The sequence below is a fragment of the Zootoca vivipara genome, chromosome 2, assembly GCF_963506605.1.
Source record: "Zootoca vivipara chromosome 2, rZooViv1.1, whole genome shotgun sequence".
NCBI classification, from domain to species: domain Eukaryota; kingdom Metazoa; phylum Chordata; class Lepidosauria; order Squamata; family Lacertidae; genus Zootoca; species Zootoca vivipara.
In genome coordinates this window covers 123059964-123077840 of record NC_083277.1, presented here as the reverse complement: position 1 = coordinate 123077840, position 17877 = coordinate 123059964, and the positions used below count along the sequence as shown (strand labels likewise).

General features: G+C 50.2%; 1 protein-coding gene across 2 annotated transcripts in view; it reads left to right on the top strand.

Annotated features, from left to right (window-relative positions):
- The first annotated feature begins 953 nt into the window (after positions 1 to 953).
- COLGALT1 (collagen beta(1-O)galactosyltransferase 1) overlaps positions 954 to 17877 on the top strand; it is a 38360-nt gene continuing 21436 nt past the window's right edge. For both annotated transcript variants that reach the window (XR_009557235.1, XM_060272187.1), the window contains exons 1-6: positions 954 to 1193; positions 7604 to 7714; positions 8750 to 8867; positions 14445 to 14579; positions 15701 to 15905; positions 17609 to 17728. Coding sequence is in view for 1 of the 2 variants with exons in the window: in XM_060272187.1 (XP_060128170.1) it covers positions 967 to 1193; positions 7604 to 7714; positions 8750 to 8867; positions 14445 to 14579; positions 15701 to 15905; positions 17609 to 17728 (916 nt within the window). In the remaining variant the exon portion in view is untranslated. The remainder of the gene's footprint in view (positions 1194 to 7603; positions 7715 to 8749; positions 8868 to 14444; positions 14580 to 15700; positions 15906 to 17608; positions 17729 to 17877) is intronic.

Here is a 17877-nt window from a genome sequence, read left to right as displayed (position 1 = left end):
TGGGCCATTTCCTTGGCAACGGGGGATGGAAGCCGTGTCTCCCCCTGGAGCGGGAGAAAGGGCGGCAAGGCGAGAGCCGCCCTCAAGCCCCAGTGCCGCGAGCTCCTCAGTGGCTGCGAGTCTCTGGCAGCGCGATGCCGCAGTGGCTGATCAGTCTCCTGCTCTCTCCCATGCCCAGTGCCAGCGCAGCTGGGCGCCAACCCGGCAGGCCGCCTCCAGCAGCAGCAACGTGGCAGAAGGAGAAGGAGGCTTGCTGCACGTCCTGAGCCCTGAGTCCGTGGGACCCAGCAGCAGCAACGTGTACAGTATTTTTTTTTTTTAAAAAAAGACACCCCCCGAAAATAAGCCATAGGCTTGTTTTCTTGGGTAAAATAAATATAAGACGGTGTCTTAAAATGTGGGAAACACGGTACTTCTTAATATGCAGCACCCAGAAGTGCCTTACTGATTTCATCTGCGTTTTAATTAATTTTAAGTGTATTCATTCCTTTGTGGGGTTTTTTTTTGGGGTGGCGTTGTTTAAGCTGTTTTTATTTGCATTTTAATTTTATGGACTGTTTTAGAGAGTTGCTTAAGTGGTTTATAAATCTGTCTCTATAAATATACAGGCCCCGCCTCTGCTATGTAATCCGCATTTACCCTTGCAGAGGAAGATCCAGTATTCAAAAAACCCCAAACCCGTTGCCCCCAACCGCCTCTGCCCGCCTAAGCAAAGCAGCCCCCTTCTGCGAAGCTTTGGCTGGCCCTGGAAGCGCCTCTGCGGCCGGAGGATGCCTTCGCAGCTCGCCCGCCCGCCCGCCCGCCCGCCCGCCTCAAAGGAGCGGGGCACGCAGCCAGCGCGCCTCCCCGCCGGCCTGGCGTTTGTGCAGTGGGGGGGACGGGGACGGGGACGGGGACGGGCCTGCTTCCTGCCGGGAAGGCGGCGCTTGGTGCTCCGCGTGGGCGGGCGGGCGAGCGAGCGAGGCAATGGCGGCGCGGCGGCGGGGTGTGTGGCTGGCGCTGGCGGCGCTGCTGGCGTGGAGCGGCGGGCGGGCGGGCGGCTACTTCCCGGAGGAGCGCTGGGTGCCCGAGTCTCCGGCGCGGCCGCCGCGCGTCCTGCTGGCCCTGCTGGCGCGCAACGCGGCGCACTCGCTGCCCGCCGCGCTCGGCTGCCTGGAGAGGCTGCGCCACCCGAAGGACCGCCTGGCGCTTTGGTGAGTGAGTGTGAGAGTGAGAGTGAGTGTGAGTGGCCCGCCGGCCGGCCGGCCGGGGATCGCAGCAGCAAAAAGGAGCCGGGGCGGCCCATTCCCAGGATCCGCTTCCTCTCGCCCAAGCGGCCGCCGCCCTCGCCGCGCAACTTGCTCGCAAGGAGGCAGCTCCGAGCAGCGGCACCCGGATGGCTGTGCGGCTGCCACGCACATGTTTCGCCCGGAATCCTAGAAGTCTAGAGGGCGGAGGGACACCGAGGGTCATCTAGTCCAGCCCCCTTCCATGCAGGAAACTCAGCTCAAGCATCCACGCTCCCTCCACTCCCCACTTTCAACAGAGTGAGACCCCCCCCCTTTTCTTTAAAGTTCCCAGTAAATATGGGTAGAGCTGCGTTGCTGCGACGATTGAATCCTTACTCGGGGAAGAAAACAGCCACCTCCAGCCACCATCCAGTATGTCTCTGTGCATCCTGTGCATTGGGCGGGCTTTGTCTTTATTTCCTGCAACGACACTGCTGGATCTCTCCAGTGCCCCATGTAGTCCTGAATCCAGTGGAAGCAGAACTCGGTGCAAGAGCAGCTCCCCGAAAGTGGCTTGAGGCTGCAGAACTTCGCCAGAACCACCCTGTAAAGATGAGAAAGCTGCCTTGAGAATGAGCACATGGGAATTACTAGTCTTCAAAAAACAGAGCAAAAACGCTTTGAGCCCAGAGTACCCAGCTTGAGGAAGAAGGGGAGAGGAAACGTCAGTCAGTACAGGACAGTTTACAAAGGTTGCCTGTTTGCCAAGAGGTGTACATGAGCGGCTTGGGTTGAAGTTGTTTTGCAGCCAATTCCATCCGCAGGCCAAGCTATACTCAAAAGTGAATTTTCATTTTATTTTCAATATTTATCAAAATATTTCTTTGGATTTAATAAGCAGCTTTTAAAAAATGTGAATTATATCAGCTGTAGTGGCTGATAATTGATCCCTCCCTTGAACCTGAATAAAATCCCTCTTCTGAAGCTGTCAGTCACTTTGCCACCGAAATGGCCCCCACCCAAACAGATATACCACAGTAAGGAAGAGCAGGGTTAATTTCCCCCTTCCTTACCTGATTTAATACTTTTTAAAACACACCCAGCAAGATAGATACATTTAATATCATATCTTATTTTTTGTGGTTTTTTAATTAAAGGTTTTCTTGGTTTACAAAGATATGTGCAATGTCTCTAACAGGCACAGACAGACACCGACACCACGCCGAAAACCACCCCACACCCCGCCGTTGCCTCCCCCCTGCGATTTACCCCGGGGCTGGTGTCGGTGTATCCCAGTCCCACTGTCCCACAGAAGGCCGAAAACCATTTTGGGATTCAGGAAGGGTCAGAAGAAGATCCCTCCCTGCACCCCCTCCTCCCCCCACCCCTCGGCTCATCCCTGTGAGTCCCCCGCACCTCCCTGCCCGCCCCCTGGCTGATCCCGACGATTCCCCCAGTGCCGGTGTCATGTATCCTGGCCTATATGTCAGATATTTGGCATTTGGGGGGGAGGCAACGGCAGGGTGTGGGGTGGTTTTTGGCGCAGTGTCGGCGTGGGGCGGCCTCTGTGTGCCTGTTGGACACGGGGGGTAGGTGCATCGGGGTTTGTGGAGGAATGGGCTTTGTGGAAGTTATAGTATGTTAGTTGGTGACGTCAGCTTCTATTTCCCAGCATTCGCTTTCGTCTGGGTTTTTAGTTCTGGAACACGGGGTTCATTACCTGGCCCTGGTGTGACACCTGCCTACGCAAAGTGCATCCAAACACTCGCATATTGGTATGTAACATTGTCTCCAAATTTGAACGCAATCGGTCCAGGAGTTTCGGAGAAAAGTCCGGACACACAAACATGCCCTTTTTACATTTATATATATACCTTGTTTCCCCCTTTTTAAGACACCGTCTTATAACTTTTTTCCCTCAAAAAAACACAGGGTGGCTTACTTTCGGTGGGATGTTCGGTGGGAATTTTTTTATTACCGGTACGGTTTTTACGGCTCAGGGCGCTGCTGGGCTCTCTGGAGTGCTCGGCGCTGCAGCAGCCACCGGTTCCGGGTGGCGGGGCAGCAGGCGTCCTTGGCCGGGCCAGGCAAGGAAGAAGCAGTGAGCCCAGCGGTGGCGGCAAGCACGGAAGCGGCAGGGACAGCGGTGGACGAGAAGGCGGAGCGTGGGGATGCAGCCAGGAAGGCGGGAGCGCAATCAGCTGTTAAGCGGAGCTCTTGGAGTGCCGCTCCATAGCTGATCGCGCTCCTGGAGTGCCGGCCGCATGGAGTGACTCTGTGAGTGGAGGTGTCTGTGGGGGTTGGTTTCTGCGGCGCGGAAGTATGGCTTATTTTCGGGGTATGTCTTATATTTCTCAACTGCTTAAAAACCCTGCCATGGCTTACTTTATGACCGTATTAAAAAAGGGGAAACAGGGTATATAGATAGTTAGTATTTTTTTTCTGCCCCCCCCCCCCGGTTCCATATGAATCTCGCCATATCTCTTTTCCATTCCTGAAAACACTTCATCCCTCCCAGTATTGGAATTGTTTGAAATAAAAATATCATTTTGGGAAGTATATTCATCTTAACTACCAAGATTCTGCCCCATAGAGAGACTTGTAATCTTGTCCAGTTTTCCATATTTTCCTTAATCTCTTTCCATACTTTGGTGTAGTTATCTTCATAAAGTTTAATACCCTTTGTTGATATCCAGATCCCTAGATATTTTATCTTGCTTTTACTTTCTAATCCTGTCAGCTGTTGTATTTCTCCCCCCCTCCGTATTTAGAATTTTAGTTAATATCTTAGTTTTTTGGTAGGCCCGCCCCTTTCCCATATGCTTTTATTACTTCTGGCGCTGCTGGGATACTTTCTTTTGGGTCTTGTGTTGTTATTGTCAAGTCATCTGCGAATGCTCTAACTTTATATGATTCTCCCCCCCCCCAATTGTGATTCCTTTTATCTTTTCCTCAAAACTTCCAAAGCTAATATAAATAACAGGGGTGAAAGGGGGCAACCTTGTCTTTTCCCCTTTGTAATTAGAAATTCTTCAGTCAGGTTTCTATTTATAATTAACCTTGCTTTTTGTTGTTGGTATATCGCTTCTGTTGCCTTTCCCATTTGCCCTTCTAGTCCCAATATTTCTAGTAGTTTTTTCACAAAATGCTAGGAGATGTTATCAAATGCTTTTTCTGCATCCAGCAGCAAAAGTCCTGCTTTTTAAATCAGTTTTAAATTCTAAATATTCCAAAATATCTACAATATTCCTGGTGTAACGATATTTGTCTCTCTAGCAGGGGCGTCGCTACAGTGGGCGGGCCGCCCCGGGCACCATCCTGGAGGGGGTGACAGACACTCACCGGGCCCCGCGACCGGCGACTCGGACGATCCCAAAACCTTGCTCGGTGTGAGGCAGCGGCTGGCTTGTGCTTGCTCTCTCGCTCTGCCGCTGCCAGCTCGCGCTTTCCTTTTTGCGGCTGGGGTGGGGCTGCGTGAGGAGGGGCATCAATACCAACCTCAAGTGTGACCTCCGCACGTGGCTCCGCCCAGGGCCCACCCCAGCTGGAAAAAAGGAAAGTGCAAGCTGGCAGCGGCAGAGTGAGAGAGCAAGCACAAGCCAGCCGCCGCCGCATGTCCAGCAAGGTTTTTGCAGGGCGGCGGGCCGGGCTCAGCTTGCTCCCTCCCTCGGCCAACACACGCTCTCCCTGGATGCTGGCCCGCCCCTCGACTCCGTCCAGGGAGAGTGCACGTCAGCCGAGGGAGCAAGCCGCTTGCTCCCTTGTCCGACGCGCTCTCTCCCTGCTGCGGCGCCACTCTCCCTGGGTGGAGTTGAGGGGCGGGCCAGCGAGGGGCGTCACAAGCGTCGCCTCGCTGGCCCGCCCCTCAACTCCACCCAGGGAGAGCTGCAGCAGGAAGGGAGAGCATGCGTCGGCCGAGGGAGCAAGCCGGTCCCGGCAGCCAACTGGCACTAACATCGCTAGGCGCTGCAGGGCTTGGCTTGCTCAGCCAACGTGTGCTCTCCCTTCCTGCTGCGCCGCGTGCCAGGGCGGAGTCGAGGGGTGGCCCAGCGAGGCAGCGTCACGCCCGCACGTCATGACGTCACGACGCTGCGGACCACCGCCCCGCTCCCGGGGGTGCCTCCGCGTTTGCCACCCTGGGTGACGGAGTGGCTAGCAACGCCCCTGCTCTCTAGCTTGATTGGGGTCTATTGTTTCTTTTAATATCTCTTTTAATCTTTTTTCAATTATTCCAGCAAAAGTTTGTAGTCTCAGTTTAGTAAAGATATTGGTCTGTAGTTTGGCATTAGTTTGAGATCCCCGTCTGCTCTGGGTATTAGTGTAACATATGCTTCAGATGTGCTGCTTTGGTTTGCCAGAAGCGGCTTTGTCATGCTGGCCACATGACCTGGAAGCTGTATGCTGGCTCCCTCGGCCAATAACATGAGATGAGCGCCACAACCCCAGAGTCGGTCACGACTGGACCTAATGGTCAGAGGTCCCTTTACCTTTATGCTTCAGTCCAGGAATCTGGTGTTTTTCTTTTTCAAAAATTTGGTTCATTATTTCCTGTAGTGGGAGAAGGCTAGCTACAGTCAACAAATTAATCTGTAGGAAAAGTTGTGATCCTAAACATACATGGCCTGAAGAACTGTGACATTGTCTCCACACTGACTAGGGCTGACAGGAGTTTCTAAAATACCAGATCCTGTGGGCTTAGGATGGCTCTTCCTGGCTCGGAATGAGGAGTGCTGTCAGATTTTTTAAAAATAAAGTGGGCACTCACTGCTGGTGGGTAGGAGCTGGAGCTGGGCAGGACATCCTTCTTTCTCTTGCTTCCCCCCCGCCCCCGGGCATGGAGCCAAGTGCAGTTATTGGGCCAAAGGATTCCCAGTTTCCATGGCGTGAGAATGGCACAGTGGGAGGCAGAGTCTTCTGGAGAAAGCGTGGGAACTCTAGAGCCATTTCTGGAAACTTGCCCTTGTGTGGGCCTTTTCTTCTCTGAAGGGAATTGCTTTCCTAAGCCAGCGCTTGCATGATGGAGGAAGGGCTCTTGATGGTGCTGCCCGTCCCTGTGTGGTGCCGCATGCTGTGACTCGAGCATCTGCTTTGGACGCTGCAGCACCAACTCTCTGAGATCCTCCTACCCACAGGTTGCAACCACAGCCAAGGGGGCATTTTTCCATCCCCGCCGCATTAAGCAGTTGGTCCCCTACCTTTCTCAGCCTGACCTGGCCACAGTGATCCATGCGATGGTCACCTCTAGGCTTGATTATTGTAATTCGCTCTATGTGGGGCTGCCCTTGAAACTGACCCAGAAACTCCAGCGGGTGCAGAATGCCACGGCAAGACTCCTTACAGGGTCCTCACCGCGGGATCACATTCATCCAGTGCTTTACCAGCTGCACTGGCTCCCGGTGGAGTACAGGGTCAGGTTTAAGGTGCTGGTTTTGACCTTTAAAGCCTTATGCGGCTTAAGACCCTCGTACCTGCGGGACCGCCTCTCCCGGTATGACCCACAGAGGACATTAAGGTCCACTGGAGATCCCGAGTTACAAGGGGGTTAGACTGGCCTCGACCAGGACCAGGGCCTTCTCAGGACTAGCCCCGACCTGGTGGAATGCTCTCTCTCTCAGGAGACTAGGGCCCAGCGGGAGTTGTCATCTTTTCGTAGGGCCTGCAAGACGGAGCTGTTCCGCTTGGCCTTTGGACTGACTCAGTCTGACCCCGGTGTTACCCTCCCCTAAGGTTTTATCCTACAGATATTTAAATGAGGTTCCACTTGTAGATTCCCATTTTAAAATTGAATTTTAACATTGTATTTAATCTGTATTTTAATTGAATTGTTTCTTTTATGCTTGTTTTGATATTTTTGTTGTTAGCCGCCCTGAGCCCGGTCTTGACTGGGAAGGGCGGGGTATAAATAAAATTATTATTATTATTATTATTATTATTATTATTATTATTATTATTATTATTACCCTGAGTGAAGCAGACCCCAACTTGTGTGTTTTGAGTTTTGACATTTGTCAAAAGTATTTCTCCTAACCTTCCAAAATTAGTCAGCTCTGTTCCTGAAGCGTGAGTTTTTCTTTCACTGTTTTATGTTCTGTTTCTGTACTTCACTTTCTATAGCTTGTTTTTTCTTTAGCTGAACTATAATTTTGTAAATTTTTTATCATCAAGTGGGGTTGGTTTTTCTTGGAGACTGTAAGCTGTGCTCTGGAAGAAATTACTCAAAGTGTGTGGTATACATTTTCAAATGAAGTTTGTGCCCAGTTAGAAACCTGTGCAGATGCTAAAATCCTGGTGTCCTACATTTTGGGTAACCTTGGCAAGTGGCTGTTTGCAAGCCTGGAAGTGGGAGGTGGGGAAGGAAGGAAGCTTCCAAATTCATTGCCTTGCGTGTCTTCTAGGGTGGCAACTGATCATAATGTGGACAACACAACAGCTGTGCTTCGGGAATGGCTGATGAATGTACAGAACATGTATCACTCGGTGGAGTGGCGGCCCATGGAGGAGGCCAGGTGAGCAAGCCAGAATTGTGGGGAAGGGGCTTCAGTATTTGGGGGGAGAGGTGAAGAGAAAGGAAAAGAAAACAGAAGCTTGATTTGAAGAGGGATCCAATTCCCAAGGAGAGAGTGAGAACACAAAGACTGCTCTGTGGCTGAGTTCCACAAACTTGGTTGTTGTTTTTTGCCTTATGTTTTCCAGACATAGCCTTGTTGATGGGCAGCTTGTAGAAAAGAGTGGGTGGGTTGCATAAGCGAGTCAACTAGGGTAGCCCCACCCCCACCCCATTCCCATGGAAGTCTCTGTGCACCTTGGACACTGCACACTCTGGCCACGGATGAATGGCCCAAAGAAGGCTTCTGGTGAAGGATACCCTGGGGCCAGGCTGTGTTTACTCTGCATTTAAAAATAAAATGAATTCAAATTCTATGCAAGGAAAAGGCAGCTTCTGCTTCCAGTATAAATTATGCAATTGAACAGAGTTGTGTAGTTTCCTCTTGTTTTACACAATTTGAACTAAATTTATTTAACTAGTTGGGAGGAAAGGCAAGATTCTTTGCAGTGCCAAGGCACTGGAAATCTTTACAGTGTAATCCAGTCTATGTCTACTCAGAAGTAAGTCCTACCAGATTCCATGGCACTTGCTCCCAGGTAAGTGTGTAAAGGACCTTAGCAGCCTCTCCTGCTTCTGAGATTTCAGCACTTACTCTCCCTGGTTTCCAAGCTTATCTGTGTCATAAGGATAAGAGCCAACTGATGAAAGTCACAAAATCCCTTGGGGCAGCAAAGTGCTTCCACTAGTGCAATGGCACTCCCCCATCTGTTCTGGGGGACTCTCCCAACCCTCCAGAGCAGATTTGGAGAGGGCATGGGGATGCATAAGAATGGGAGAGGGAGAAGTTCTGTAGAAAACCTTGTGCTGGCTGAAATACTTTGTTGGGTAGCCCCCATCCCTTGGCATTTAGCCCTGGTAGCATCTAGATTCCTCTGTTGGGGAAGAAGGTGATTTCTTCCTGTGACATCATCCTGAGCCTCGCTGTCCCTGGCAGGTCCTATCTGGACGAGGAAGGTCCCAAGCACTGGTCCAATTCCCGTTATGAACATGTCATGAAGCTTCGTCAGGCAGCGCTGCAGTCTGCCCGGGACATGTGGGCTGACTACATCCTGGTAAGGAGAGGCTTGGGGGGAAGCCGGGCTGCATTTCTAAGATCTGATGACTGACTTCCAGGGACCTTGATTCAGGGCATCACTGTAGCTGTGTGGCAGCCCAACAGTCTGCACATCCAGGAGGGGTTTCAGGGCATGGTGGAGAGATAATTGGGAGACAAGTGTGGGCTGTGCAGTTTTAATTCCCATGGCTGGGAAACAAGCCTGACTTTTCGAGGGATACTTCAACCGTGTAAACAACTGTACCATTTAATGGTTACAGTGTGACTTCAGGTCATAAAACACCTTTGCTGTGATAATCCCTCTTCACCCCACCCCAGGCAAAGCGGAAATCTAAGGATGATAATTCTGATTTGTTACATCCCCTACCTCCTGAGGAAATTTGGTAGAAGTGAGCAGACTTGTTTCCAAGCTTTCAATACATTCTGAACCAGGGCCTCCCCATTTGACCTGTGAAGTAGTTTTGGCCAAGCCACAACTGTCATTGCCCAGAGAAGGGAAGAGGCCCCTAGGGCAGAGGTTGCTACCATGGTGCCTGTGGGTGCCAAGGTGCCCTCGCGGCATTTCCCCTGTTCCTACCATGCCTCTGAGCCTCCCAGCCGTTGTCTGCCCCCTGCGTCATGAAGTGATGAGGGGTCAGGGCTGCTGTTCCGCTTCCCACAACCAAGGACCACCAAGGCTCAATGGTGGTTTTTCAAGCTTTATTGCTATATACATATGTACAGTTCAGAGTTCAGAAAGACATGACTGCCTATTCCGAGTCAGAATCCGGAACTGGCGCGCGTCTCAACCGTCGCCAGCAAAGAAACCTCGGCCCCCCTCGCTTCCGCCTTTGCTCCTGGCGCTTTCCCCTTCTGCAGACCCTTCCCCTGAACTACTGAGTAGCCTCCTCGCTCCCCCACCTTCCGATACCTCCCCAGCTGCAGGACCTTTGGGCGCCACTTTGTCCTCGCTCGTGCTGGTAGCATCCCTGAGCCCCTCCACCTCATTGAGAGCCCTTGCACCACCTTCCTGTTCACCCTCCTGCTCGACTGGTCCGCTTAGTTCCTGTCCCTGGGCAAAGTCGCTCCCCTCCCAGGGTCCCCTGACATGAGGTTACCCATCTCTCCTCAGAAAAGTACATAGAACTGAAAGCGGAAGTTGGTGGAGCAACACTTTCCCCCATTTCCCCTGAGGGCCTCCCAAACCTCTGGGTAATTAATTCTGTTGCATCTGACTTTTATCCAGATCCATTGGGAAAGTGAAGCATTGGTGTTTGCACTTCAGGGGGGGGGGGACAGTTGCTGTGACCACTGGCCGAAAAGCTTGAACTCTCCATAGGGACTCTCCATAGGGAAAGGTGGCTGCCCCCCCCCCCCCGCCCTGCGGTGGGGAAAGACCTCTTCTCAAAACCAAATGTGGTATTTGGTCGGATCAGAACCCTCAATTTCTTGCAATTAGATTTTGGTTGAGGACAAAAGTAACAGAAGAAGAGAGCTCACAGCAGGCCCTTCATTTCTGGGGTGAGACTGGCTTTGCCACAGCAGTGCCTTGTCCATTGATCTTATCCAGCTCTTTTCTGCCACTTTGCTGTTTCTTCAAATACTGCCAGATCTGGCATGCCCTGTCTTGCCTCACCTGGTTCTTCTAGTACAAAGTGATGCCCGCTGCGTCCCCCCTGACCTCCTCAGCCCGGCATTCCTGTGTGGGCTGCTCTTTCCCTTGGTGCTTTTCACTCCCAGGCAAGCACAGCTGGGGTGGGATTTGGGGATGGAGTGGTTGAAGTCCAGCTGTTCTGTGTCTCTGTGCTTCTCGCTAGGGCTGGAGGGAGCTGCGCTGCTCATGAAAAGCAGAGGCACCTGTTTGTTTGTGGAGACGTCATCAGGTTCCTTTTAATCCTAGCAGTACCTTGGCTCTTAGGAGATAAGCCCACAATGGAATGGAGCTCAGTTCCTGGAAGCAGCCCCCAGCTCTGGTTCAGTGCACAGTTCCTCAAAGGGTTTCTATGGAAGGAGTGTCCTTGCATGCTTAAGCTGGCTTTTCTTGTAGCTGTCCTACAAGCCAAGCATACCTCCTTTTGTTTCACAGATGAAAAAAGGGACACACTCTGCCATTTGTTTTTACAGCAATCTGAGTGGTGTCCTCCTTGTGTTACATGTGCAGAAAAGGGCCTCCTCCACTTTCTGTCTTTTAATGGCCTCACAATATGCTGTCCTGTGCTGTTTTAGAAGCTAAGGTGCTGCTGGTGCTTTTAGTTAAAAGGAAAAGCAAACAGGTGTCTTGCACTGCAGACCAAAATAAATATTGCCAGCTGGAAAATGTCAGGCTGTGCATTCCACGGAGCCTTAGTGTCTGTGTGCTTGCATGTTCCCATCTCTGCCTCCTGCTTAGAGACCGGAATGACTAGTAGCTTGAATGGTAGTTATCCCCAAAGTTGCCCTTGCAAGACAAGAATTTACCAGGAACAGGTACCAGAATATCAAAGCCTTGGTCCCTAGTAAATAGTGACCATGAGAAGGTACATATCATGCCCCTTAGAAAAACAGCTGCCACCCATGTTTGTGGCCCTCTTCCTTCTGAGAAGGTATAGGGACTTCATGGAAAGCATGGCCTCCATGGGGCTGTCCCTGAATAAGTTTGGCCCAACTCATAGCCGCGGACATGCCTTGGACCTGGTGTTTACCTCTATGGATGTTGGTGATCTGACACTAAGTAAAAGCGAAACCAACGAAGTGCCATGGTCAGATCACTACCTGATGCAACTGGACTTCTCCGCAACCCTTCCCCTCTGCAGGGAGGTGGGACCGATTCGGATGGTCCGCCCACTTAACCCACTTAAATGGATCCAAATGGCTCATAGCTGCCAAGTTTTCCCTTTTCTCGCGAGGAAGCCTATTCAACATAAGGGAAAATCCCTTTAAAAAAGGGATAACTTGGCAGCTATGAAATGGCTTCCAGAGAGTGGTAGGGGATGTTTTATCCCATGTTGATGGCCTTTCAGCTGATTCCCTGGTGGCCCGCTGGAATGGAGTTAACCAGGGCTATTGACTGTCTGGCTCCGAAGCGCCCTCTCCGATTGCATGGAGCCCAGACAGCCCCATTGTTTCCCTGGAGCTGAGGGTGATGAAACAATCGCTGAGAGGGCTAGAGCGCCGGAAAACTCACGGCAGAAAACTCATTCTGAATCAGACCGGACACGGGTTAGAGCTCAACATCGAGCCTACCAAGTGGCAATGGCGACGGCGAAGAGGACCTTCTTCACTGTTTCTATTGCATCTGCAGAAAACAGCAGCAGGAGACTTTTTCAGGTGGTTTGCAGTCTATCAGAACCACCTTCATCATTGGGGCCTCCTGCAATGCTTTTGCAAAGTTTTTTTGCAGATGAGGTCGCTCAGATTCGGGAAGAGGTAGACTCCACCGTGGGAGCAGGGCCAGGGTGGGAGAGTGCTAGAGCCCTGTCTAGTTATGTTATATGGGATCAATTCTAATCTGTTACCTCCAAGGATGTGGACAGGCTGCTTGGACGAGTGAAACCGACCACCTGTCTCCTTGATCCTTGCCCATCCTGGCTAATAAAAGCGAGCCGGGAAGGGCTGGGCTCCGTGGGGTGGTGAATGCTTCCCTCTACGAGGGAGCCTTCCCAGACCTGCTGAAAGAGGCAGTCATTAAACCGCTTCTTAAAAAAACATCTTTAGACCTTGCCAATATGGCCAACTACCGCCCAGTCTCAAATTTACCATTCTTGGGCAAGGTGATTGAGCAGGAGGTTGCTGAACAACTCCAAGCACGCCTGGATCCATTTGGATCCCTTCCAGTCGGGATTCAGGCCTCATCATGGGACTGAAACTGCCTTGGTCGCGCTGGTCGATGATCTCCGGCAAGCTAGGAACAAAGGTGAGAGCTGTTTCCTAGTTCTGCTGGATCTCTCAGCGGCCTTTGATACAATTGACCATAACATCCTTCTGGACCGTCTAGAGGGGCTGGGAGCTGGGGCCACTGTTATACAGTGGTTCCGCTCCTTTCTCCAGGGTTGTGTCCAGAATGTGGTGTTGGGGGATGAGTGTTCAGACCCCTGGGCTCTCACTTGTGGGGTGCCTCGGGGTTCTGTTCGCTCCCCCATGCTTTTTAATATCTATATGAAGCCGCTGGGAGAGATCATCAGGGGGTTTGGGCTGGGTGTTCATCAGTATGCAGATAACACCCAGCTCTACCTCTCTTTTAAATCAGAACCAGTGAAGGCGGTGAAGGTCCTGTATGAGTGCCTGGAGGCGGTTGGAGGATGGAGGACGGCTAACATTGAGGCACAGGTTAATTCTGTGTCCAGGGCGGCTGTCTACCAGCTCCATCTGGTACGCAGGCTGAGTCCCTACCGGCCCGCGGACTGTCTTGCCAGAGTGGTGCATGCTCTGGTTATCTCCCGCTTGGACTACTGCAATGCACTCTACGTAGGGCTACCTTTGAAGGTGACCCGGAAACTGCAATTAATCCAGAATGCAGCAGCTAGACTAGTGACTGGGAGTGGCCACCGGGACCACATAACACTGGTCCTGAGAGATCTACACTGGCTCCCAGTACGTTTCTGAGCACAATTCAAAGTGTTGGTACTGACCTTTAAAGCCCTAAACGGCCTCGGTCCCGTATACCTGAAGGAGCATCTCCACCCCATCATTCAGCCCGGACACTGAGATCCGGCCCCGAGGGCCTTCTGGCAGTTCCCTCATTGCGAGAAGTGAGGTTACAGGGAACCAGACAGAGGGCCTTCTCGGTAGTGGCACCCGCCCTGTGGAACGCCCTCCCAGCAGATGTCAAGGCAATAAGCAACTATTTTACTTTTAGAAGACAACTGAAGGCGGCCCTGTTTAGGGAAGTTTTTAATGTTTGATGCTGTACTGTGTTTAATATTCGGTTGGAAACCGCCCAGAATGGCTGGGGAAGCCCAGCCAGATGGGTGGGGTATAAATAATAAATTATTATTAGTAGTATTAGTATTATCGTTAAACAATTGGCAGAGCCCTTAAAGGTGGGATTTCCCTGAGGAGCGTCTGCCTGTGTGACTTTAGGCTTTAGGGATTATGGATGGCATTAGGATTCCCACGATGCAAGGCATAACACACTTGGTCTACAGTTTGGTTGGAAGCCGCCCAGAGTGGCTGGGGCAACTCAGCCAGATGGGCGGGGTATAAATAATAAATTGTTGTTGTTGTTGTTGTTGGAAATAAGAAAGGGGGGGGCAACATGTCTATCTTTTGCCAAGAAGATGGCTGACTCCTGACCATCCTTATTTTTCCCTTTCACTGACATCACAGCTGTTGCCTCTCATTTTTAGACCTGTCCTGGCTTTCTAGCAATTGGATCTCGAGGCTGCATCTGCTGGACCAAAATCTCCCTGGTCCAGATTTGGCCCAGCAGCTGCCAGTTTAAAAATGTTGGCCTATCATAAGCATAGGTTAGAAGTTGAGGTCCTAAGACAGGGGCACAGTAATTTGTTAGCTAAGGTTTCATGCTCACCAGCAACCTTGGACCTTGGGGGTTCACAACATTTAAACTGGAATGTAGAACTGACTTTTCTCCTCTTTTTCTTGCTGCATAATTCTGCAGTTTGTGGATGCAGACAATCTCCTGACGAATCCTGACACGCTGGGCCTTTTGATAGCTGAGAACAAGACTGTGGTGGCTCCAATGCTGGACTCACGGGCAGCCTATTCAAACTTTTGGTGTGGGATGACCTCTCAGGTAGGTGGATCCCAGCCTCTGGTTTAACTCTGTTCTTGCCATGTGTGCTTGAGACCACAGCCAAAGACTCTGGGGCATGAAGGACTTGGTACAGTATATCCATGGCTACGCATGTTGTCAGCTGACATGACCTTCTGTCCTTCAACAAATTCAACACAGAGAAATATCTACCAGGCATATTCTCTGCAACTTCCTCGCCTCCTAGTCAATACAGTTCTCACTTTTTCATCATCAGAGTGAATCTCCCTTTGTGTGTGGATCAAGGATGGTGAGCATCTGCACTCATTCATTTAAAAAATGTTTATTTTAGAAAAGGATATGTTCTGTAAATTAAGAATCAAGCACCTAGAGCCATAAAAAGATAAAGAGGTATTTAAACACAAGTTAAAATTAAATCCATGCTTGCACATTTCCTTGAAATATTCTGTGCTATAGATATGCAAGATAATGAGGTTATGCATTTTGTTGCAACAGCTGTGACATGAACCAAGAAAGCAAGTTCTGACTTTACCCTATTGGAAAAGTGTAAACATCAATTGATTTCAAAACAATGCACGTCTGGTGTGTTTTTGGAAACAGTGGCTTCTTTTTACAGTTACAGGTAGGTAGCCGTGTTGGTCTGAGTCGAAGCAAAATAGAAAAAAATTCCTTCAGTAGCACCTTAAAGACCAACTAAGTTTTTATTTTGGTATGAGCTTTCGGTATCTGAAGAAGTGTGCATGCACACGGAAGCTCATACCAAAATAAAAACTTAGTTGGTCTTTAAGGTGCTACTGAAGGAATTTTTTTCTATTTTGCTTCTTTTTACAGTACATGGTAAAAGAGGACCAATATTTTCTGAATTAATTTGGCTATCTTTTTTCTTTAGATCTAATACAATGTGTTTTATCTAACATAATGAGTTTGTTTAGCTATTGAGGCAAGTCTTTTAAAAACCGTGCAGCTAGAGCTTTTAAGAGTTGCCATCTTGTATGAGACCGGTTTTTTATGCTTCGTATAATTCAGCACAAAGACTCATTTTGCACATGATGCTGAAGTGTTGCAAGTTTCCTTGGCTGGGCTCTATTCCTGCTTCTCTTTGCAGGAAATATCATGTGGAATTCCCCTTCTGCTTCTCCTAGGGCTATTACAAGCGCACCCCTGCTTACATCCCCATCAGGAAGCGAGACCGCCAGGGCTGCTTTGCTGTTCCCATGGTGCACTCCACCTTTCTCATCAACCTGCAGAAAGAGGCCACTCGGAGCCTTGTCTTCTACCCACCCCATCCGGATTACACCTGGGCCTTCGATGACATCATCGTCTTTGCCTTTGCCTGCAGGCAGGCAGGTGAGTCAAAGCCCTGTCCGCTCACAGAGAAGGGTGCCGCCTTGGTTTGTGTGTGTTGGCCTCACAGAGGCATCTGTTTGTGAGGATCAACAAAATTAATTGAGATTTTTTTTGTTTGTTGAGCTGCCTTGCAGACAATTCTTCAGCATAGCTGCATGCTTTCCCCTCTTTATCTTGAAAAATAGGAATGCAGGAAGCTGCCTTATGGCAAGTCATACTGTGATTTCAGCATTGCAGGAGGTTGGAGCCGATGGTCCTTGTGGTCCCTCCCAACATTGTGCCTCTATGATTCTATGAAATCATATTGGCCTGTCTAATTCAGCATTATCAACAGTGACTAGCTACAGCTCTCTGAGGTTTCAGGCAAAAGTCCTTCGTAGCCCTGCCTGGAAACACCCAGGATTGGACCTCAGGGTTTTTGCTTGCAAGACACGTCCTCCACCATTGAGCCACAGTATTTCTTCAGCCCCCAACTTGTTGCCTGCTAGAAACTTTCCGTTCTCATCACATACAACTGCTGCTCTTTGAAGCTAGGAGAAGGAGATTGGAAAGCCCCATGCTGCTCCCTGCCATTAGGAAATAGCACCCCTGTGGAAATTATTACTCCAGAGGTGGGGAACATCTGGCCAGGGGGTCAGTCTTACCTTCCCTGGGGATGCAGTTTGGCCCATGAGGCCATTTCCCCCCAACCAAGCAAGGGACAAGGGTGTGGAGTTCAAGGGATGTCTCTCCCAGGCACCTGATGTTTCCAAAAGGCACATTTCCCCCTCCGCTTCCCATTGCCTGCACATGGGACTCAAAACAGGGGGGGAGTTGTGCTGGACTCCAGTTCCCTTCATCCTGGACTGTTGGCTGTCATGATGGAATGGATGGGAATTGTACTCCCATGACATCCGAAGGGCCACAGCTTCCCCATCTCTGCTTTAAATATTGCTGCACCTGGGAAGAGAAGCAGATCTACTTTGCCGCCTACCTGCTTTCTTGGGGCCAGTTCAGTTCAGCTGAGGCAAGTGCCTTCTAAACAGAAACGCAAATCCATGAATTCAAGGAGGCATTCTTGGGATTTTGCAGGCACAACCAGTTGTACCCTGATCTTTGCTCCTCAATGTAACTAGGGCTATATGTTTTCCATGCTAGCAACAACAAAAAGCAAAAAATAAATGTGGATTTCTGCAATCTTGAGGAAAAATCATAAATTGATCTTATTTTGAATACTTTGTTCTTCTGTGTTTTAATATTTTGAATTTTTTGTTCTGGGTTTGTTGGTCATGGGAGAGGCATGGGTGCTGAAGCTCTGCCCCAACCACAGAAAATTTCGTCCAGGCACCTCTTTTGCTATTGAGAATTAACATAAGGGCTAGAAGCTTTGAAAAAGAAGAAAAGCTTCCTGAGAGTCCTGGGCAGCTGACTTTAGCACCCCTTCCCACATTTTGAGCTCCTGTAGAATTGCAAGCAGCCCAAATAGTGCAGATTTCTTGGGCTGGTTCTCCACCTAGTTTTAAATCTTTGAATGGTACTGGAGCATTTTGTGGGCTGCCAAGTGCACCATCAGAATTTATTTTAATCACTTCATGCATATGGAGGTGAAACAATGGCCATGACTCCTTGACTTGGAAAGGACATGGAGAGGGGTCTGTTGCTGCTGCCCAATGACATCTTGATTTTGTGTCTTCCCTTTGGTGGTTCCTCCCCACTTTGTTTAGAAGTTCAGATGTACGTGTGCAACAAAGAGGTGTATGGCTTCCTTCCCGTGCCTCTGCGATCCCACAGCACCCTACGTGACGAGGTGGAGAGTTTCATGCACGTGCAGTTGGAGGTGATGGGTGAGTTCTGTGTGACTCTTGGCCAAAAGTTAGCCAGGCCTCTGCAAGTTGCTGTTTTAAACCAAAGAGGAAATTTGTATAAACAGACACCAGATTTTACCTTGTGTAAGGGTTAGAAGGAGGGTTAGAAAACTACCCTGGGGGTGGGG